The sequence below is a fragment of the Apaloderma vittatum genome, unplaced genomic scaffold (assembly GCF_000703405.1).
Source record: "Apaloderma vittatum isolate BGI_N311 unplaced genomic scaffold, ASM70340v1 scaffold3414, whole genome shotgun sequence".
Taxonomy (NCBI): domain Eukaryota; kingdom Metazoa; phylum Chordata; class Aves; order Trogoniformes; family Trogonidae; genus Apaloderma; species Apaloderma vittatum.
The window spans coordinates 96,138-119,988 of NW_009714226.1; the positions used below are offsets into that span (position 1 = coordinate 96,138).

The following is a 23,851-nucleotide window of genomic DNA, read 5'->3' on the forward strand; positions in this document are numbered from 1 at the left end:
ATACGTGCGGCCTTTCCCCAAAGCTTCCACCTGGATCTCCAGCACCTGTGTCTGTGGTTAGAGCAGCACTTGGAATGGATGTGTGCAGGTTTCCCACACCACTCACCCTTCCCTACCAACCCAATCCGACCAACCCACAGCACACCTGAGGAAACACCAGCATTTATTTTGGCTAACGTCCTAAACACGCTACTCCAAACTCAGGAACTAAGTACAACAGGCATATTCCTGTTCATTTGTGATTCTCAAGTAAAACAACAGACAGGAGAGCATGTCTTCTGCTGGTTTTAAAAAGGAAGTCAAATCATACAAACACAAGAATACCTTGTCATTGAAGAGTAAACGTCCAAATAATTGTTTTGCTTCTTCCAGGCTCCCCTCCAGATAAACAGCTCCTGCATGAGGGGGCCAATATGTTGAAGGTCAAAAAAGCATGAGTATTTAGAAAATTACTAAACACAGGAAAGTCAAAGATGTCTGCCTTCTCCACGTCAGTTTTTTTAAAAGCATGTTTTCTGTAGTAATACCTTTTACTTCCCCCCACCCCGAGAAATTTAAAGCATATTAAATACAGACATAAGCCAATGGTCATAAAATGCATGGAAAAGCCTGAAACACAGTTAAATTGGCTGACAGAAAATGACACATCCAAAGAGCAAATGTTAAACATTTCTAAAAGTAGTTTCCAGTACTCAGCTAACTATACTATATATGTAAATAGAGAAAGACATGATGAAATACATTTCAATATCAAGCAAATAGTTTTCATTTATTCTGTACTTTCAACAACATCCTGCATACAAAGGATGTGTCAGGACTATTCCAAACCTCAGTGTCTCCCCAATATCATAATAATGCATTGTCTGAATTGGAAACCATACTTCTGCACCTCCTAATTTCTAGAAATTAAAGTACTTATTTTTAAAATTTTATTTTTAAACTGGACATATAGCCCTCCACATGGCCCTTGGTAACAAGCTCTGCAAAGCTTGCGCTAGCATATTTTTTGCGTGCGTACCACATACAGTCTGTATCTGCACAGGCACTTTATAAATTCGGTATCAACATTTTGCCCTCTGATACTCTTTACAGGAAGACTCCTGAAAACCTCAAGCTGGTTCTCATAAGCACATCTGTATAAAAGCAAAGGGAACACACAGCTACATGAAGAACACAGAGAAGGAGTTCGATGTGCCCACATACAGGGAGACCAGGATTTGCCTTGCTGTGTCTTCCTTCACCTCTTTCTTTTTAATTCCCCACTAAGTCAACTGCTTTATTTGTATTCACTGGAGAACAGTTTGGAGGTTTGTAACACTATCCTGCCACAGGCATATTACGAGAGCACAGAATTTCAAAGAGCACCAGACTTTTATAAAGGTTCTCAGGTAGGAGCTCCAGACCCCACACATACTTCTATAGTCCCTTAACAAGCTCCCAGATTTTACCTATGGCCCTGAAAAAATCTTATCATGCAATTAAAAAAAAAAAAATAATTATTACCCAATATTTTAGATATAAGGAAGAAATTCTTCACCATGACAGTGGTGAAGCACAGGAACAGGTTACTCAGAGAGGCTGTAGATGCCCCATCCCTGGAAGTGTTCAAGACCAGATTGGATGGGGCTTTGAGCAACTTGGTCAAGTGGGAGAGGGGTGTCCCTGCCCACAGCAGGGGGGTTGGAACTAGATGATCGTCAAAGTCCCTTCCAACCTTAACCATTCTATGATTCTATGAATTAACTTTTTGAACAACTTTGTACTGGAAGTTAAACAGCAAGCCTGCTGTCTTAGCGAATCTCAGTGCTTGCCAAATAGTCCCCACCATTACATCCTAGACAAGCTGAAGTATATGAACAAAGACACAGATACATATCTAGTGATCCTTTTCTGTGTTTCTTTTTCATTTTATTTATTTTTAAATTAAAGATCAAAGCACTCACGGAAAGCAAAACAGAGTTAAAAAGAAAACTCTTATTTCTAGATAAGATGAAATCCAATTTGGCCCCAAGGCAGAATACACAGAGCTGTTGACATCTAAGCCAATTATAATCTATTTTTTAAAACAGGACAAAATAGCTTAGGAGCTTGCCTAGTATGTAAAGATGTAGATCAGGATTAAACCATTCCCATATCCAATATCATGTACAGTACATCTGGATCAATATGAAGCCAAGACAGTGAGATTTAGCTTTCTTTGTGTATTCAGACAAGTTTTATAAAAATATGCTACTTTAAACAGAGCTGGTATGGATACAATAGATCAGATTTCTGCCTTACTGCTTGCTTATTTGGTAACTGCAGGCAGGCAGTCTCAAGTTCCTCTCCAACATAAATTTATTGACTAGTGCAGCCAGTCACTAATCAGCTTCTCAGTGCTCAACAGTAAACTTTACACAACTCCCCTTCATGCTCAGCTAGAGGGTTTTGCAAGTTTAATTACACCAGCCACCCCATATTGCCACGCTTTCTATTTGTAAGAAAAATGTAAAGATCAAAAAAATATTTACTTGGCAAATGTCACGTATAATTCATGGGAGGTGGTTAGCAGGACACAGAGGAAGAAGGCTGGTTGGCTGGGAGCACCAGGTGCATTCAGAAAGCAAGTGGCAGAGTTTAAAACTCAAGGCTGAAGGGTGACTCGACAGCTTGGGAGTCTGGGCAAGTACCACTGGGAACAGGGAACCTGCACTTTTCCTGCCAGGCCACAGTGACCAAACTACTGCCCCCTACGGCAACTGGAAGTGGTAGGCCATGGTGGCCCAGGAGAGGTGGAGTTCTGCGTGACAGACAGAGGTGTCACATGACAGTGAGTCTTCAGCACGTGGGACCCAAGATACAGAAGAGGGGATTTTCACTGTAATACTGCACGCTCATGTTACAATTGTGGCACATGTGCAGGGGATGGGAAGAGGCAAAGAAGATACAAGGAGCTTTGCTATCACACACTCTTACTACCACTACTCAACACAAAGCCACATCTTCTCTATAACAATCAACATGGCATGCAGACATATTAAAACAAAACTGTCTGCACACACAAACACACATGCTTTACCTATTAGGGCTTCGAAGCAGTTGGCCATGGCGTGGCGCAGATCCGATTCCCTGCAAAGGTCTGGGCCATGAGCATAAAGCATAAATCGATCTAGTTCCAGCTTCTGCAGAATATGTGGAAAGAGTTAAAAGCAAGGCTTTACAAGTACAAGAGTATCAGTTCTAGTCACTGCAGATCAACTACACTATTATTAGGCAGCAATTGTGTTTGAGGGAACTTTAAAGTTCTTCTCCACAGTTTCAGTTCAGACATAGGCTAAAATTAGAAGACTTCATATCTGTTTATCAGAGGCAAGCAACTAGTGTGTGATAGCATGGAAAAGTTAGAATTATCAAACCACAATGTCAAGGTAAGCCAGATCAAAACATGTGGGTAAATTTAGATTGCACATTAGGAAGAAGTTCTTTGCAATGAAGGTGGTGAAACATGGGAACAGGTTGCCCAGAGTGGTGGTGGAGGCCCCATCCCTGGAGGCATTCAAGGTGAGATCTGGTGGGTCTCCAAGCAACCTGATCTAGTTGTCCCTGCTCACTGCAGGGGGTTTGGACTAGGTGATCTCTAAAGGTCCCTTCCAACCCAATGCATTCTGTGATTCTATGTTACTAGTGAGATTTAGGAATGAGTTCCAGAGGCAGGCTGAGGACACGACAGAAAAACAGCCTGATACTGGCTGGATGGTGCAATGTGTTGTGTTTCTCGCTGGTAGCTTGCCCTCATGTGATTTGTCTTCAGAAATGCCAAAGGGAAATTCAAACAGAGGGGACTTAACACCAAGGGAAAAGATTTTGCCTACAAGAAGATAAAGTACAACAGTGAGGAAGAGGAACTCTGGTAGACACAATCCACTGAACATCTGGCTTTTTCCTCTATGAGTGACAACAGTGGTAGTAACAAAAGCCTGTGGGTGCTGCAAGCAGACGACTGGTATTCGAACCCGCAGTGCCACCTAGCTTTCGCTTTTCAAACGTGCATCATTAACACTCGTTGCCTAAAGCAGAGTTCTGCTTGTCAGCCAGAACCTCAGGCAGTGAGTCAGATATCTTACATAACAGGGGGTAACTGCTACAGAGATGCAGACAAGAGCTACTAGATTCTCCTTACACATTCATCTTCTTGACACACAACTATTATTGGGATTTTTAAAGAAGAGATTTGTGCATCTTGCAAAGTTCGTATGTGAATAGATTCTTCCCAACTGGGTATAAGTTTCCACTGATCAATGTCTCACCAAGTTTCAACTTCACCCTCTTGGAGTACACTTAAGTGGTCAAAGTGGAGACTAAGTTGTTTGAGGTGTGTGGTTTACACACGCTTCAACTGGAAAAGGAGTCTTCCGTTTTCAGTGCTGCTCCAGAACACGTGGAATTACACTTAAAACATTCCATTGAACTTTATAAAGTGCAGGGAGCACTCAGAGTCAACATAAAACTGGAATATTGTTTTATGTCAAATTTAAACTTCTTATACATTGGTGTAATTTGTTCATGTTAACAGGTGCTGTTCAGGTGTTGGTGTGTGTGTCTTCCACCTCCAGAGGCTTATATCTCTGTTTTCAGAGCTTGTATTCAGGGGTTTTTTGCCTGTGTTCTGCTTCTCATGTTTTGATCACAACAGGCCTCAAATTATTTCTAAAATAGAAGATGAGGAGCTGAGAATTATATAAAATAAGTTGAATGCAACACGACACTGCAGGAGATGATTAATAAAGCGGATGAAACCAGGAACATCGTATAAGACTTATAAGAGGAAAAAAGGGTAAGCTGGGAAATCAGGAATGTACAGGTATGTAATATTTACATCAATATTTGCATCAAATAAATAGTTTTAAAAGTGTTGCAATAAAATATTTCAAAAATTGTACATGTACAGAGATAAAGGCTGTGAACAGCAGATTAAAAAAAAAGGACAACTGTCAGCAGTATAGGGTGGACCTGTGTGTGCGCATGCGCACCTTAAAGTATTACACTAGTAAGGCTCAGACATTTTAAAAAAAAAAACATGCTCACAAAATCAAGTATAAGGGAATACCAGATTATCTACAAAAGAGACTTAAATTTCTGTATCATATTCTCAACCACCTAGTATCACACAGAAATGTAAAAAGCCCTGTCACTTTCACAGAATAAAATAAAATTTAGAGGCATCTCAATTTTTCCCATGAGATAATGCAACTTTTTTCACCAACACCTTTTTCAACATATTTCTCTTTCACAGTTTGTGGTGAATCAAAAAATGACTGCATAAGTTAGGGAGCAGATAAAATTATTTTTTCCCCACTTTCTCTACCATATGCTGCAATGTTCTCCCCAGGTATTCTATCAGAAAATCCTTTTATGAACAAGTTTCTTTCTTTTTATGCACTTCAACTTCATTATCTGTGCATTTTAAAGGTAAATATAAATGCAACTTTAATGTAAGCATCCTAAAAACTTATCTTTCTGCCTGCAAAAAATTACTCCTCCTAAAAAAACATGCTTTGGAGAAAACATTAAGTCCTTATTTTCATCTTTAAAATCTACTTCCAAACTGAAAAGAGTTCCTGTAACCCAAATCTTGTATGCAAAATACAGTAAAAACATTGATGCTCAAAGCAGGCAGACCCCTCAAGAAGCAATCCAAGTGCTAATAGTATCTGATCTACACATGTCAAAACCAGGAGCGTGTAAAACCCTACCTTAGCCAGCATGGCCAGGTGCTGGTTCTGTACGATGGCAGTGCGGTACGTAGCTAAGCCTCCCTCCTCCAGCGTGGGAAACAGGTAGTACAAGTGGACACTGGCAAAAAAAAACATTTATCAAATCAGGTGCTGCCAGCATTTGGTTAAAAGACAAATCCCATGTGCCTCTAGGGAACTGGGCCTTTCCCTCAGATCCTAGCTGGTAGCACAGCTCCCTTCCCAGGTAAAGAAAAAGAACCTTAAGCCAATGCTCAGTGGTGTTTGACTGGAGAGCACCGGCAGCAGGAGCTGTCAGTTCCCTCTTCCATCAGGAATACAGGGCTTCAGGATGATACTACTGGTTCAAGCTGGACCATCCCTTAGGTTATTTGTTCTACAGTTTTCTTAGAGAACTTTAACAAACGCTGATGCAGCCAAAGAATAGAGCTCAACACCTTGTATTTATCAAATGTGTGATGTCATTAACAATACAGAAAAAAAATTAGGAAAAAAATTGCAGGCTCTCAACTACCTTTAATGATATTTGTCAGCATGCAAGTAAGATACTTGACAAAATAGAAAAAAAGAAAATAATTCAATCAAGATCTGATTCTGATAAATACAGATAAATGAATCTGAACATCTTCATACAAGACCATCTAACCCAAATCTGGAAGAATACAGAGAGGGCTTGCTACATCCCACAAATAAGTCTGTGGATGGCACTAATGATTAAAATATTTTATTAACCCTGTACAGAGAAAAGAGCAGAAGGATGAAAGATTATTTAAGGACAAAAATTGCTATAAAACTTAAGAGGCAAACTAATCAAGCATCGTAATTCACAAAAGCAGAGACCTGAAGTCAAGAGTTAGAACAACAACAAAAAATAATCAGACTTAAATATAGGTGTTTACATGCTCTATTGAACAGAAATGTAGTTCAGCTCTTTTTTTTTTTCCTTGAATTGAGACAAAAGTTATCCCAGGAAGTCAACTGATGGTTGAAGAACAATGACAATGAAAAAATGCCAGACATTTTAATCAGCAACCCTTCCATCTTATCAGCTTGTTCTGTTGTATGAGAGAAAAGGCCATGGGTTTTAAGGGCAGTGGAGACCTTTATAGACTATTAGCTTTTACTACCAAGTAGTTAATGGCTAGTAGAGGATGAAGATATAAGGGCACTTTTGTTATTCACAGAGAATTGGTTAAAGAAAAGCTTTACAGTAAACAAAATTACTCCCCTTTTAAAAACAAAAGAAAAAAAACAGCTGAAAGTGGATTATAATCTTTATTTGGGCAAACTGCCTACCTCTAGTACTCAGGTAAGAGAGGCCAATGGAGGTAACTGATAATATTCCCGTATTATTCACTGATTTCAGAACACTTAAACCAGTCCAAAACTGGAGAAATTTGTGATGAACTGTGGTTTTTTGTTATTACGTCTAAATAAATTACATTTGTCCTCAACTATTTTATTTGCATACAGACATTATGGAAGCTACAGCCCTAATAACTAGAAATGTAAGAACTGCAACACATTCAGTATTACCAGTAAATTCTTTTCACTTGCAACTAGAGAAAAAGAACCCACAGAAATAAAACAGTATGCCAAGAAAAATGTCTTTCCTTTAAAAAAGGGTATTGAGTTCAACCTATCTGTGGCTGAATAATCTCTAACCCTAATCGACTTAAAATTTCATTCCACAAAACAGAAACTCTAGTTTTTTCATTTTGTAATCTTCCTTGTTTTATCATCAGCACTGAAGGATTTTTCCAGAGAGCTGTGTGCAGATGCGCAGCTCTAAATATCAGGCAGGACTGCAAACACACACTCTCACAGACACTGCAAAGCCTAGTAAGCCCAACGGTATTATGAAACACAGAAAGGTGAGGACTGCTGAAGAATTCCTCGTTTACCTTGTTAAGAACTCCACCACAGCATCTCCCAGAAATTCTAAACGTTCGTTGTGGTTAATCCTGAAAAAGATATTTTAAGGTTTACTATCAGTTAAGCATCACATGCTGGTTATTTACACAATACAATTAAAATAGAACAAAGCTGAGCTGATTGCTAATCAGCCAGGACAGACATCCTTGCAGCCTCCCCCACTCTCTGGGTTACACTCCTTTCCAAAGCAGAGTTACCAACTACAGGAATCTCAGAACTCAGGGCTGACACCGCTGTTGTTACGACTTCCTTACGTTCCATTCTGAGCTCTTCGCAGAGCTCCCCAAACAGGGGAAGGCAGCAGAACCACCAGTTGGTTGGGTTTCTCTGTCCATCAGAGGGCACCCACCAGGTGACTGGAAGCAGTGAGTGTCATCAACAGCAACACCTGCAGGGTAGGATGACTCCCCAACACATGCCCTCTGTACTTTCATTTTTCATGGAACCTTTAATATCCTGTTCTCTCTGAGCTCAAAAGGAAAAATGGCTCTACAAGAAGATGCATTCAAAGCTGCCATCAAGTAAGGAGAATCTTCTATTTCCTGTGTTTTCTTATATCACTGCACCTGATTTTCATTTGTTTTGCACAAAGTTTTCTTTCCTCCAAGCTCTCTGCCTGCTTGTGTAACAAAGGACTAAAAGGACACAGCAGCTGAAAAAGAACGTGAGTTTGCCTTTGAATAGATTTGAATTTCAGTGCCACAGCGAGTTTGCCTTTGAATATATTTGAATTTCTGTGCCACACATAGCATATAGTTAGCACCATTTTGAGTTCACACAACTGTAATACAACCAAGGCCGTTGCCACAGGATTTTTTTTTTTAATCCAGAAGATCCTTCTAAAGTGTGTGACAGCTTTTATTGTAACTTGTGCTCCCTCAACAATTACATAGCCAGTCTCATTTCTGAAACAGCAGGCTTTTGTTACGGGCTGAAAGAATTCAAGTATCTCTGTTGCGTAAAACAATAAAGTGTGAGCAAAACTACAACTCTGTGTACCACCAGAAGACATAGGTCTCTCTGAAGTGGGATTTCGTATGTGTGTGTTACTTTGTGAGAACTAATACAATTTAGCCTTATGTTATCTGAAGAGGGCTGAAATAACCTTGCGGCTCACTCTCAAAGAAAAGGGCATGGTCTAGCTGTAACAGCATTTAGGGAAAACCACAATAATTTATTCAGAATTCATCTTCTCCCAACTCCAAGCTTTCTCCAAATGATGACTTCTAAAAGTCACTATTTAACTAAAATACACTCTGCCCTCTAGTTCATACATTTAGAAGGTTTCATGTGCAACTGTTTCTTGCAATTAGCCCTATGAGCTTTGCTTATTCACTTTGGTTAAATATGGCACCTGTGGCTATAAGCCAAATCTGAAACATGATTTATTTGCACAGAATTCTTGGTGAAGATTTTTACATTACGTTAATAGGTTTTGTACATGTTTTTAAATCAGATCACTAAATCGGCAAACCCCACGTCTAGTACCACACTCATGTCAACAAGGTGTCGTGCCTGGAAGGTACTACTGCAAGGGAATGTGACGGAGAATCCAATTTGTAGCAATGATAACAGTAACAACAAATCTTATTTTTTATTCTGCAGAAAGCAAAAAGGTAGCCTTTTAGTCCTCCTCATTTCAAGGATAAACAAAAAAGATAGAGTTACCTGTTAAAACCTTCCTCAGGAGTTCTCTGCAGGCATGCCCAAACATTTACTATGTCACTGCTAATGGAGGCTCAGCACATCTTCATAATATAAAAGTCAATTCAAAACGACTTTTCACTTCAACTATTTGCCAAAGCTGTTGCTGACACCAAGTTGGTTGTTTCTATTAAACGTCTCCCTCTGCAACAGCTTCACTACCTGCAAACAATTATTTTCATTACCTGGAAGGAGCTGGATCATCCTGTCCCAAACGGGACATGATATTTATGAGGGTGTTTATCCCTAGAAATATAAACAACGCACTATTAAATAAACAGCCATTAATTCAATTTGAATAGGCTTAGAAAATAATTACTCAAAACGTTACTTTGTAATTGCTTCACACAAGATCATCCTGTTATTTACAGGGTTTACTTACAGCACGTATAATCCTTACAGATGCTCTCTGCCTAACATTACACAGTCCCATTACAATACTTGTATTATTGCATTCAGAGAGCCAGATAAAAGTAGCTGCTTTGCATGAAAACGACACTCCAAACATTACATACCCAATAAACAATTTACTTCATTACAGCTGAATATACTTTTAAGGGGTAGGGAATATGTGGTCTGTCAGCTGGAGGACATTTGCACATTAAGACACTTCTAAAAAATACCCTCCAGTTTGCTCAACAAACTGTCGTGCAGCAAATTAAGAAAATAAACACTTGCCAAAAAAAAAAAACCAAACAAACAACCCAAAGAAAATATATCCTCTGAATTACTATTGTAATTTTTTTCCTCAACTCTTTACCTGTTGATTAAATTGAAAAATCCCATCTTTTAGAAAGACCTCACTGGTGTCTGTGTCCAGCCACTGAAATCCTCCACTGAACGGATCTTTCAGAAGAACAATGGCCAACAACATAACAATCACAGAATGGCCTAGGCTGGAAGGGACCTTAGAGATCATCTAGTCCAACCTCCCTCTCATGGGCAGGGACACCACCTCTCGACTAGACCAGGCAACACATGGGGACCGAGCGGGAATCGAACTCGCGACCTCGGTGTTGTCATTGTTGTCAGCACCGCGCTCAAACCACTGAGCTAACCGGCCCCCCATGGACAAAAGGTTTTCATACTGATTAAGTGTGAGGTGAGAGAAAAATGATAGTGGTGCAACAACGTACCCTTTTTTCTCATGTGCATATGGTGAACTTTCCTGTCTCCATACTTCGGCTGTCGAATCCCACAGTTGGATAAGGAATTTCTGGCATGATCTGGATTCATTCCAAAATTTAAGTGATGGCTTGGATGAGTCATGGCAAGCTATAATACAGCACATACAGGAATAAGAAGTCTTAGATGTACTTTTTGCAAATGTAAGGGTAAAAAAGAAAAGCTCAGACTGGGAGCTACTAATTGTTATTTTTTTAGTTTGAAGAAAGGCTACCAAGTGATGTTGTCAATTAGTAGCTTGGTTCCAGCAATTTATGTGTAGGATGTACTATTTCAGATGCCAGAAAGAATGAACACTTATGTCCAATCATCAGTTTAACTAATTAACTTGCAAGAGGTTTTTTTCTGTAAAGAAAAATAAGTTAAAAAGAAAAAAAAGCATGAACTGTCAATTTGCCCTAAGAGTTTTGCTTACTAGCTTTGCTGACCTGATTTTAATATATTTGCTTATTTAAACATAAATTTGCTCTAACATTGCGGCACAAATATTGATATTAAAAATACGAACAATCAAAAGAGCTTCTCAAACATTCACGTATTTGATATAGGTTATTTAAAGATACATAAGAAAACTTTCCAAATTTAAAAAAACCAAACAAACAAGAAACAAGTATATTCTCTCTGGCACAGTTATTCACAGAACTCTTTCTCTCATGACTATATGGGGCCTCTCTTCAAATTGGAAGTGAACACCAACTGCAGGGTTGGTTGTCTGTTTTACATTTGTGGTGTCCAGCATTATGAAAAATTTCTTCTGTGGCTGACACCACCACTACAAAAACGGCAGCAATAAATAGAGCTATGGCTAGGTTTTACGACTTCATCCTGCAGACTCACACCTCTTCTTCTTTATACATATACACCAAAAAATATTACACACATTATTTTGAACATTGTCTGCAGCTTTCCAAACACAAGGCTCAGAAAAGTTCATCTTAATTAGAGAGCAAAATTTAATCAACAAGAACTTTCTCCAAGTCCTTTTTCATTCCTCGCTAATATCAGTAAGTTTGTCATAACTGCATGTTTTCAACTTCGGCTCCACTTAAACTGGATGACATAGTACAACTTCTCCAAAAAATTAAATTCATCTTTCTCGCTCAGTCTGTATTTTAAAGAGAATGCACCATGATGAAGCAGGTAGAAATCAATGCAATATTATACATCTAATACTGCCCATGCTTTAGCAGGTGCTCTATAGATTTTTAGAAAGTTATTTCTCCCACAGAACAAGTTTGTAAGTTTTAAATACATTTGCCCAGGGATCAAACATTAAAAAGTACTTCTGTTACAACTATATATTAATTTGACTAATGCTGACACACTTGATTTTATGCTTTCTCTTCATTGTGCTTGCCATTTGCTCTTCGGTTTGTGTGTTTGGTCACAACATTCTGAAGATCTCCATTATTGCACTTTTATCTCTCATATTAAAACTACAACAGCTTGAGAACAATCAAATCCTACAAGACGCTTCATGTTTAATACAACTTCCAGTAGGACGAGCCCTGGAAACCCATTTTTAAAATACAGAGCGGCTATGAGAAAATTCTTCTCCACAAACCTCTGCTAAAGTAGTTGAGGAGTGAAGTCTCCATACACATACATAAACTGCACGTTTTAAACTTGGAGAAAAATTCACCCCTCTCAGCCCCAGTCAGTGAAGAGAGATGAAGTCCTGAACAGAAGTCTCCATTTCCCTTCAGTAACATCAGAAAAAATGTAAGGGGAAAGGAGCTCACCATGCCAAGAGAGTCAGCCTTCTGGAGCAGATCAATTCCGAACATGCCCTGGTTATGCGACAGGGATGCATTTAAAGCAAATAAGAAACTCTCTTCCCCAGTCGCTGCCCTTGTTTGTAAATGCAAAAATTTCATCATGTACTTGTAAAGATGGAGAGTGGAATGGAAGTTTGCTAACTCTCTTTCAGTAGCTATAAATGTAAATCTTTTTTTGGAACAATGAAATATAAAAGGAAGCAGCAAGGCATGTGGGCTTATCTCCTAAGTAACATCGTATTCTTTACAAACATCTAAAAAGAAGAACTTGCACAGAAATAACGAGTAATACACCTGACAGTCTTTTCAGTAACCATGTTCTTGTCTTTCCACACATTACAAGCAAATCCAAACCTACCACTGGAGTGAAGGTAGATGTATGCCTACACGTACAATAGATGTCTCCATTTAGAAGTCTCTTGGGATAATAGAACTTTTGAAAGGTCTACAGTGCAAGCAATCAAGTATGTCCAAGCAGCTCCTTTCTCAAGCTTGTACAGCACGCAGCATTATGTATAAACTCAATAATATTGGGAAGACAAACCAGCAAGTACGTTACTTTTTCGTATCTTACCTGCAGCAAGCACCTATCTCGAAACGTGTAGCCTATCAGTTTGTCCAAATGCATCAGACACTGATGGTAGCGGACATGGTGAGTGAGGACAGGGAGCATCATTGCATGCTAAAAAACAATTGCAATAAGGAAGACAATTCCAGTTCAGTCTACAGAGTACTCAGCTGATTAACTTATTAAAAAAAAAAACCAACCCACAATCCATTTGTCACAACACCAAGTTGAACTGTTTTGGTTTAATCAAGAAAAAAAAAAAAAAAAAGAGTCATGGTTTTCCAGAAACTACTTTCAGGCAGTTGTGGAGAGTGATAAGGTCTCCCCTCAGCATCTTTATCTTCAGGATAAACAACCCCAGTTCCCTCAGCTTCTCCTCATAACACTTGTTCTCCAGACCCTTCACCAGCTTCGTTGCCCTTCTTCAGACACGCTCCAACACCTCAATGTCCCTCTTGTAGTGAGGGGCCCAATACTGAACACAGGATTCCAGGTGCAGCCTCACCAGTGCTGAGCACAGGGAAACAATCCCTTCCCTGCTCCTGCTGGCCACACCATTCCTGATCCAGGCCAGGATGTCGTTGGCCTTCTTGGCCACCTGGGCACACCGCTGGCTCATGTTCAGCTGGCGACCAACATCCCCAGGTCCTTTTCCACCAGATGGAAGTAACTCTTTAACACCAAGAAAGACTTTCAGGATCTCTCAATAGCAAAAAATGCAAAACCACTCTAAGCAAACTTATTTTTTACAAGTGAGATTTCATTTCCTTACCATGTTGATTATTTAGAATTTTCTTGTGTAATTTACAAGGTAGGGGAATACCCCTCTTATGTTCAGATAAACTATACAGGTGTGCTTATGTCTTCCTTCAGAGAAGAAATTCATTATAAAAAGAATCCTCCCCCCCAAAAAAACAACCCAAAACTTGTTTCATGGGACAAATCTTCTCTGCCTGTAGGTTCTACTGCACTAGGCAGAAAGAGTCCCTCAAATAAGGTTTAATATTCTTTATACCAATACACGTGGCCCTAAGTTTGAGGATTGAAACACTAAGTTTCAGCTCTGTTGCAGTGAACGAAGAATTGGCATTTTCCTGGGAGCACACAGAAGGGCTCTAATTTGACTCTTGCAGTGATATTGACAAAGTGCTGCTTTCATGGCACTAAATACTCGATTGATTCAATTACCGTGCATCATGTTGGATTATAGCTATTTGATGTTTCTGATGTTTTATATATTTACCTCTTTATAAGAAAATAAAACGTCTGCTGGCAGACCTGAAGCCACTACCCAGGCCGAGTAGTGCGCTTCATCTACAAGATAACTTCACATGAGCCTGACAGGATGCAGCCGCTTTACAGTTTTGGAACATTTAATTCACCCTTTTTCTTACCCCTCCAAGCGATTCACTTCTGAGATTGCAAAGACCAGCGTCATTATGGCTAGGTGGAACTTAGAGCAACTACAAGCTATCAGAGAACTTAAAAGAGCTTCAATCTTCTTAACTGTAACACTTTCAGAAGCGTTAATTTTAAATCGCCACGCTTTAGCTCAGCCCACAAGAGCTGATTTATGCCTATTTAGTTTTCGTCGTCTTTAATCTGGGAAAAAGCACATAACAGCAGCAGCAGTCTTTCATTTTACAGACATACAGTTTGCCTACTCTTAGCCTCTCAAAGAAATCAAATCAAAGGACCTTCATACCAGAACTGGCTGATTTAGATGCTATGGCTGCAGATGGGCACAAAAATATGAAATAGCTTTGCTTTCATCATTCTTTGGTGTTTTGCTGTCCAACAACAAACCGAAACAGGAATATCCAAGAAGATGTGAAGAGATGTATCACAAAAGATATTATGAATAGCACAGAAGTGTTTCAAAGCTCCTAAATCTGAAATTTACACTGTTTACTCAACCTGTAGAAATAAGATACAGTTCACAACAAGAAATTAGGCTGCAATTTTCCCCAGCAATATGTGAACATTCTGTTCCACCATTCTTTTTCTTCAGCTTCAGAAGCATTAGTAGACTCACATGAAGCCTTTCAGATAGAAGAAAAACTATTTTAGTTATTAGCATTTCTCTCCCGTTAGAATTTCCCCTTCGGCCTTACCAGACCTTCTGAGATAACAATACGACTTCTACCTGTAACTTTGCCTAGTAACCTCTGAAGTTTATACTTCATACTGTTAATGTTAAGTTGTAAGCATTTAATTCTGAAAAAACACCTCCAAAACAACAGCTACAAAATGCTGCAAGTATCCCTCTAGTATATTTATTTAGTGGTTGTTACATAACTACTTGAATTTTACTAACATAATATCATATAAAAATTGCACTTATTTTTATCATGTCACAAAGCCAGTGGCTGCCAACTGCTTCAGAATAGGACCTGGCAAAGATCTGTACCTTAGAGATGTCATGCATAGGAAACTGAATATCTGAAAGTTATCTTCCTACTCAGGGTCATCTGTTTTAATCCAAAGTTAGTTGTGGTGGTGTTTGGTTTGGTTTTTTTCCTTTCTTTCAGGTAAAAAGATATTGCTTCATGCTTCACTGTGATATCTGGGTTTTTAAAAAAAATATTGAAATAGAAAAATATACTGAAAATATCTAAAAACAACCCAACAGATAAAGAAGCCCCTGGAGTTCCACACTAGGCTCAACACCTGGCTAACCTCCAGCCTCAAGCCAGCCATTCACACCCCCATCTCCCTTGTGCTAGTCAACCAGTAGCAAGAAAACTAGAAGTATTTTAAAATTAGCTTTTTGTGTGTGTGAAGGGGATGTACAGGACACCAGAACTGTCCCCTAACTCAGTAGAACTTACTGAGGTAGAAATATTCATTTCCATTTGATTCTTCAGCACAGAATCACAGAAAACCTTTGCAAGAGGGCAGCTATCAAGAAAGAAAACGTGAGACAATCTCTGCGGTTTAGTCACCTGGCAGACATCGGAGCGTATCCCCGTTTTCCAGAATCCCTGGCTACTCAACTCGACGGTCACTTCACGCCTCATTGTGTTCTTCTGACGAATTTTCTGCAGAGCTTCCTAGACAGGGAGAGAACAGAGCTCCTGTGAAGAACTTGCTATGACAAAGAAGTATCACTCATGGTACCCGTTTAAGGTTCGCTTTTGTTGAGCAGTTTCTAAGACTAGTACAAACCTTGTACCTGCCAGACATAAACTGTAGCAGACGTGCTGGAGTGCAGTGCAAAGAAATGATTTTGGTAGACCAAGAAGAGACCAGAGGTGACTGAACAAACCAGTCTAACTTGTACATCCAAGATGATCCGTAAGCAAGCATGTTAAGGTTCTTAAAATAAAAGCACATTCTTTACCTCTGTGTGCAAAACAGCCTCTTCATTCAAGCCTGTAACAACGAGTATTCCCGATCTGAAGCATTCAGTAGGAGTAAAACAGACTAAGAAAGGCTTTGTTTTGTCATCTCAGATGCTTCATAAGAGTTCCTGTGCAACACTATCATACTCTCAGTCTGGGAAAGGGGTCAGCATTCACTAGTCCTGTAGCCTATTATGATGAAACCTACCACTATTATTTCAATTATTTTTTTTTAATTAATCTGTTTTGCCTTGGCCACTGTCTGTTTGATGCTGTGTAAATAGTTTATTTTTCTCTAGAAATTAAGAAAGGGATAGAATCATTCAAAGGGATTCTGACAAGGATTTATGTAGAAATTGGGGGGAAAAAAAAAAACAACCAAAATCAAACCAGTTAAAATATATCATCCTTGGATCAGGAACTCCTGGTTCCAAGACTAAAAGCCCCCAGGGTATGCAAGCTCCGCATACAGCCTGCACTAACAGTAAAGATTCGCTCAGTACTCTTCCTGCTTCAGAGCACAAAACTTTGAAAAATTGCAACTCTCTCCTTTACACTACAGGGCACTTGCTCAAAGCTGCCTCTTCCCAGCTTCCAGCCTGAAGCCTGTCAGCATCTCTGGGTAAGCATGGGCTCCACCGACTGACAAGAGTGGTTCCAAGAGGCACATCTTTTGAGATGCAGATTCATCACACTTCAGACACCCCAACACTGAGCCATTTAGGGTAGGAGGCTAGTTAGCTCTGACTCCTTTTATATTCAATGAAGGTGGATAAAAGGCTTCCAAAAAAGCCCTGCATTTCTCTCCACATAGACTTCAAAGGGAGCCTTCAGGTCCCAGTTTATGCACCTGCTGTAAATGCTCACAGTTAGGTTAAAGGAACAAAGCCCCCAGGCACGACTTTGTCACAAATAACAACATCATACAGTCTCAGGGTAGAGGATGCTGGATGGCAGACAGAACAGAGAGTGCTTACACCTAAAATTTGCAGTTCAAGGCTGCACCACTGGGTGTTTTCTGAGATGAGTGTTATCATGTTTGCTAGACCCAGCTGTACATTCAGTGTTATTCACAATATATGATTATCTGTAAAAGCCCACGTACTGCGCAGGTGCAGCCCTACAGCTCCTGCAAAGGTACTGACATCTCCACTGGTAAAATGCACAGGTTATCGTCACGTTATTCTGCTGCAGCCCCATCTGCCAATCTGATGGCAAACTACTTGCTAAACTCATTACCCTAGATAATAAAGTCTAGAAATAAAAATCAGCACACCACACGGCACATGACAAGTACCAAAAGAGCATTTTAGCTTTTGATGCAAAACGTAATCACCCTCCTACCCTCAATCCATTACAATTTTGTAAAATAAGTCATCCACTAGCCCATCATGGAAAGATGTCCATAAACCAACAGTCTTTCCTTCTACTTGCTCTGAGTGTAGAGAGCTGTAGCAAATAAAATCATCTCCTATGGGGAGAAGAAGAAAATTCTTTATATTTGTGGCACAGTTAAGTGACAACATTGTGGTTTTTCCCATTTACTTATTTACTCCCATTACTTATTAAATATCAGCACAAATAAAATGTTAACAAAGACTCAGGCATGCAAGAGCATACTATACTTTGCAGTAATAATAAAAATGAGGTGCAATGCCAAATTTCAAGTTGTATCAAAACTTTTACTGCAATCAAAGCTACACAGTTAGCAAACTGGGAAAGACTCGTGAATTGGACTTGATGATCTTCATGGGTGCTTTTCAGCTCAGGATATCCTATGATTCTATGAATCATCATGGTTTCTAACCAATAAATAAAAATACACCAAACACTTAATTTGATTCCATGCAGTACCACAAAAGTTAATTTCTCTATCTATTCTTTACTTCTGCTGTCCAGTTAAAAATGTCTGGTAGGCATCAACCAGAAAAATTAAAAGCTTCAGTCCAAGACCTCAAAAAAAAAATACCTAAGAGCAGGGTATTTTAGTTTATATTTAGGTGACACTTTTTCTGATTTTAATTCCCAGTTGGTTGAGCACGTGCACTCAGGAAATGCCTATTGCTCATGACTTTCGAGGGAGAAAAAAAAAAAAAAGAAAGAAAAGACTAAACTTCAACAAATACCTCATTTATTGTTAAAGATGACTGAAAATAACCGCCAGATAATCTCAAATCAAAAGATCTTAAGGTGTGACACTAAGACTGCCTAACAAACTACTGTTTAAAATCATGCACAAGTGTGGAAGTTTATCTTAGAAATGTTCAAAATTATGAGCCAGTTAAAACTACACTCTGAAATAAAATCCTTTTTGTGCTTGCTCTTGAAACCACTAATGGCTACAGCTATAAAGTAGTTATGATTCTATACTGATCATTCTTATACCAGAGTAAAAATGTCACAGGAGTTTGACAGCTAAAAAAAGGAAAAAAAAAAAATCAATTCATTAACAAATAAAAATGAAGAATCAGTGTTAGCATCTTGAAAAGAAAGCCTTTTGTTAAAGATTTCTATTGTTTCCATAAACAAGGCAGTCACGGTTTTATTTCATCCTGAATTACCATGCTAAATTGTCAGTTATCAGAAGGCCCAGCATACCTCTCTTTGTGATAATTTCTGTTTATCAGCCTGTTTAACTTTGGGACTATTAGCCAGTAGGTGACGCAACTTCACATAACTCTTCCACAGCTTTTGGTATCTGAAGGATGAAAACAGAAAGCAAGTATTTAGGTTGGCACAACAAAAGTCTCTCACCATTTGTCCTTATGAGTACACTGGCTGCCAAAAACACATCCATAGATGTGATAGATTGTCTACAGTATTTTTTTTTTCTCCAGAAAATATCTCAAAGTATTTTTCAAGAGACGAAAATGTCTCTGCAGTTGCTCCAGCAGAGTGGACACAGCAGCAGAGAGGAGGCATCAGTGTCTGGCATGAGGGGAACAGCAACGTTCAGGACAGAACTCAGGTCTCCCAGATTCCCACCTGTCCTCTCCAAAAAGTCACCTCCAAATGCTAACAAGACTTGTCTGCAGCATGACATCTCAATTCAGGCAGGTGAAAACTCCCTCTTCTCCACTGGGTTTACCTATCACTTACTGAAAACCAGACCTTTCCCAAAAAGCATCTGTCCTTACACTGGCTGAACATTTCAGTGAAACACATGAGGAAGAGCTCTAAGAGTCACATATACAAGTCACATACTGCGTCCAGCTCTGGAGCCTTCAACACAGAAATGACATGTACCTGTTGGAGCGGGTCCAGAGGAGGTAAAAAATGATCAGAGTGCTGGAGCACCTCTCCTACAAAGACAGGCTGAAAGAGTTGGGATTGCTCAGCCTGGAGAAGAGAAGGCTCTGGGGAGCTCTATTTATAGAAGCCTTTCAATACTTAAAGGGTACCTGTAAGAAAGATGGGGGAAGTGTTTTTATCAAGGCTTGTCATGATAGGACAAGGGGCAATGAGTTTTAATTAGAAGAGGGTAGAACTAGCTTGGATATAAGGAAGAAATTTTTTACTATGAGGGTGGTGAAACACTGCAACAGGTTGCCCGGAGAGGCGTTGGAAGCCCCATCCCTGGAGACATCCAAGGTCAGGCTGGATGGGGCTCTGAGCAACCTAATCTAGTTAAAGATGTCCCTGCTCACTGCAGGGGGGCTAGACCATCTTTGAAAAGGTCCCTATCACCTCCGTAGAGTTTAAGAAATCCTGTAAAACCAGACTTCTAATAGGAAGCAGGGAATTAGAGGACGGACGGAAGAAGTTTACCCCAGTAATTTATTTTCTTTTCTATTTATAATATAAAAGCAGATCCTCCTCCGCACCAACCTAGAGCAGTAGCTTTAGTAGGAAGCTACCATATCAGTGGCAAAGCAGTAAATGAAGCAGCAGCTCTTTTACTATTTCATAATCTTCCCAGCATTCCACATTCACAGGCATACAAACAGATCTTTTCTTATTGGCAATTTTTCCATAGCTATTTCTTTGCAGCATTCTCAAACATATACTCTCCGCTTCTAGAGATGCAGATATTTTAGTCTATAAACACATCTGAAATTGCTAATCCATAGAACTCTTCTATGCTCTGTTCTCCGCATTTCTGCAGTCTTCAGAATAGCACATTTCTTTCTGACATATCCCCACACAAAGAAGAAAAAATAAGCTGAAGAACAAATCAACCAACCAGAAACCCACCAATGCCATGAGGTGGTTTCAACCCAAACCCAGGAACCTGAAACTATGATCTACAATCTATGTTTTACTACTAGTATTAATATGGATGCTTCACCAATACCGCCTAAGGAGACTTTCCGCTGTGCCTTTTGCAGCCAGACTTGCCTGTCCCGCATCGGACTTTTTAGTCATCAGCGCGCTTGTAGCAAGTGTGGGTAGAGCCCTTCCCACATCTTCGTTTGTGAAGCCTAGCCGTGAGTAATATGGATGCAATAAGCTCTGTTACTGCAATTAAGTTTGAGAATTACTAAGCAGATTACCATAACAAAAGTTCTGTATTAGAACCTCATGAAGATAAGATGCACTACAGGAAAATCTTTTCTGGGCATTACCTACTTCACACATACACTAGAGTTAAGCCTAATACTTATGATGGCACAACAGAGGTCTTTCCAGAAACTGCTTTGTTACTTGGATAAAAAGAAGCACACCTACATTCTGAAAGCAGCTCTATGGGGAAAAAAAAATCCATGGAAATTTTACAGAAAGTTAAAAAACATATCAGAAGAATAATTTCTATGTTGATACTGTTTTCGATGCAAGGTACTAGAACTTGACAAACATAAGAAACTCTGCATCAAAATAGAGGTGATTTGGTCTTATTATTTTCTTTTTATGGACAAGAAAACAAAAAGATGAGAAGGACTAAAAGTCAACCTCAAAATCAAGAGAAAATACGTTATCTGATAAGCACTCATTCTTCCCACTATATTACATCTAAAATTCTTAGCAAGCAGTTGTAGAAGAATATGTCTGTCATACATGCACATATGACTATTTGGGCCTCAGAACTCCAGGTGAAATCCAGCATCCTTAAAAGACACTGGAGGAAAACATATGATGAAGACAACCTTAACTATATATGCACAAGAGATGGGCTTTATACTATCTGTCATCATTCAGAAAATAGATGACCAAATCATTGGATGAGTTCTCCAAAGTCATCAGGAATTAGGAAGAGAATTGCAAGCAAAGTGCAGCAATAACTTTATGACACTACACAAATCCACAGCGAAACAGTACTTCATGCTCTGACGGAGGTTCTTATTCCCTCTCCAGTTCTTCACTACATTCCTCCCAATCTCTATAAGGGCATAAAAGACACAGAGAAAAGTCGAATGGACCCAACAGCTTCCAAGCTGGAAACAACATGTAGACTTGATCCTTCAATGCATTAAAGGAGACAACTAAGTAGGATATCGCAGGGTCCACGAATCAGAAATATAATGCAAAAAGCAAACAGAAAAAGGCTACATTCTTCATTATCACAGAATGTCAGGTGTTGGAAGGGACCTTGGAAGATCATCTAGTCCAACTCCCCTGCCAGAGCAGGATCACCTAGCGTAGGTGATGTAAGACCTGAAAAGCATCTTATGAAATGATCAAGTAGCAACTCTGAAACAGAAATCAGTCCTTTTACATATGATGCATTATATTACTCTTGAAGTGATTTCCTGGAATCTTCTCCCTGTCAGTAGCATAAAAAGAATCAAACAGCAATTTGAGAAATTTTGAGAAAAGTCCATTCAGGGCTACTAAACAAAATAATCTAAATGTATTCTCCAGTTCAGAAGGGCATGTGCTACAGACTTTTGAAGCCTAGGTAAATATTTCTCCCCTTCTGCCTTCCTCTTACGCTATTTTCTCTCTGAAGACCCACAGCTGGCCTCTCAGAGAAATAATATGGAGCTTAAGGAACCTTTGGTCTGACCTAAAAGAGGTGTTCTCAGATTGAAAAATTTCATACTACGTGCACATGTATGTTTACTTCAGCAGATCCTCAATTATGCCAGAAAAAGAAAAGTTACACCTTATATTCTCTAGTTTACAAGAGCTTGTGTCCACTATTACACACGCTAAGCTTTGTATGGGACTCAATTAAGCAATCGAACTCTATTTAAGCCACCAATGACACCAGTAACAAGTTTCTGAACGGAAGACAGAACGAAAAGCATCTTACTGAGGATCTCCAGCATAACTGAGTTGAGCAGGTCGTATCCCAAAGTGGACAATAATGGGGAAAGTAATTACATCAGGATTGAACTGTTCGCGGTCCAGTTGATCAATACGAACTGAGCTGGGTTTCTAGGAGAAAAAACAAAATATACCTAATTGACAACAGCTCCATGGAAGATTTATTGCCTCCAGCCCACACTATCCAGGAACTTCAAGGCAGCAATATTCCAAGCTTATTAAAATACACAGACTAATCATTAATATTGTAATGAATATTTGGCAATGACAATGTCTGAAAGTTACCTCAGTTCTCTCAGGAAAGAAAAAAAAAAAGTCTATTTTCATTTTACAAGTTGGGAAACCTACAACTTGATTATTTCCGAGAACTGAAAGCAACTTTGTGCGGTCAAATATCACACCGGAAATAAAAATCAGGATTAGCACTCTGGCATCCAACCTCCCACATGCCTGAAGAGTTCACAAAGATCAAGTTACTTCTCTAATTGTTGTTCTGTTCCTGATTTCCCAAAGCAAGTAAAGTCATTATTAGATCCCTTCAATCACACCAACTAAACAGCATTAAAAATGTGCCACGCTACTCCTAGACAAGGCTCCTAGGCTGATGTATACGACGAGGAAAACAGCCTTGTATAATGAGGAGACTTTTGTCCTTCCTACGCTTCAAAACAGAAATTCTTTTTATAGTTAGAAAGAACGGCGTAGAAGGAGGCAACTTTCGCTTCACCTCTAAAAATGCAGAAAATGAGTAATTGCACATCCCTGCAGAGGACAAGCTGCTTACAGAGCTCTCGATCACTTATCTAGCATATTTAAGAACTCAGTTAAAGGTGCACAGTTTGTCTCCAAGTAAACATTTTCTCCACTACCTGGCAAGCTGCTTTTTTATGTGCCTTACTCTCCACTTTGCAATCAGCTGGATGAAGCCAATATTTTCTGCTTGTCCAAGGTTTCAGAAAAAGGGCATTACTTCTAGTTACCTACATCTCAAAACTCCTAATTTAGTATTGTGAATTTCTCAAAGATGAGTTTCAGAGTTACAGAAACAGCTCCCACCATTCCCTTCACAAAACAATAAAAACTCTATCAAGAACGAAGCTTTCACCCTTCAAACTACCTTGGTAGAACTGTTCACAGGAATCATTTTCTGCATGGATAAGCAAAGCCAATTCTATAAATAAAGGTAAGCCTCATCAGGTGGCCACATTTTCAATCTATTCTAGAAAAACAAAAAATTACTTAAAACTTTGACATTCTGATACACGTTCCATTGAAAAAATGCTTATCAGCTTCCCAGTCAAAAAAAAAAAAAAAGAGAATAATTAAAAGTTAGGGGGCTCATGCTGCCATGTTTAAAACAAAAAATTAAAAAGAAGAAGAAAGAAGAGAAAAGGTTTT

At 39.2% G+C, this 23,851-nt stretch overlaps 1 protein-coding gene across 1 annotated transcript in view; it reads right to left on the reverse strand.

The window, feature by feature from the left end:
- Window positions 1–23,851, reverse strand: part of DROSHA (drosha, ribonuclease type III) — a 68,273-nt gene that overhangs the window by 16,650 nt on the left and 27,772 nt on the right. The window contains exons 14-23 of the mRNA XM_009868656.1: window positions 22,440–22,564; window positions 18,845–18,944; window positions 15,848–15,955; window positions 12,909–13,016; window positions 10,508–10,646; window positions 9,557–9,617; window positions 7,637–7,696; window positions 5,733–5,832; window positions 3,059–3,161; window positions 325–395 (exon numbers count right to left, since the gene is read on the reverse strand). Of these exons, the coding sequence (XP_009866958.1) occupies window positions 325–395; window positions 3,059–3,161; window positions 5,733–5,832; window positions 7,637–7,696; window positions 9,557–9,617; window positions 10,508–10,646; window positions 12,909–13,016; window positions 15,848–15,955; window positions 18,845–18,944; window positions 22,440–22,564 (975 nt within the window). The remainder of the gene's footprint in view (window positions 1–324; window positions 396–3,058; window positions 3,162–5,732; window positions 5,833–7,636; window positions 7,697–9,556; window positions 9,618–10,507; window positions 10,647–12,908; window positions 13,017–15,847; window positions 15,956–18,844; window positions 18,945–22,439; window positions 22,565–23,851) is intronic.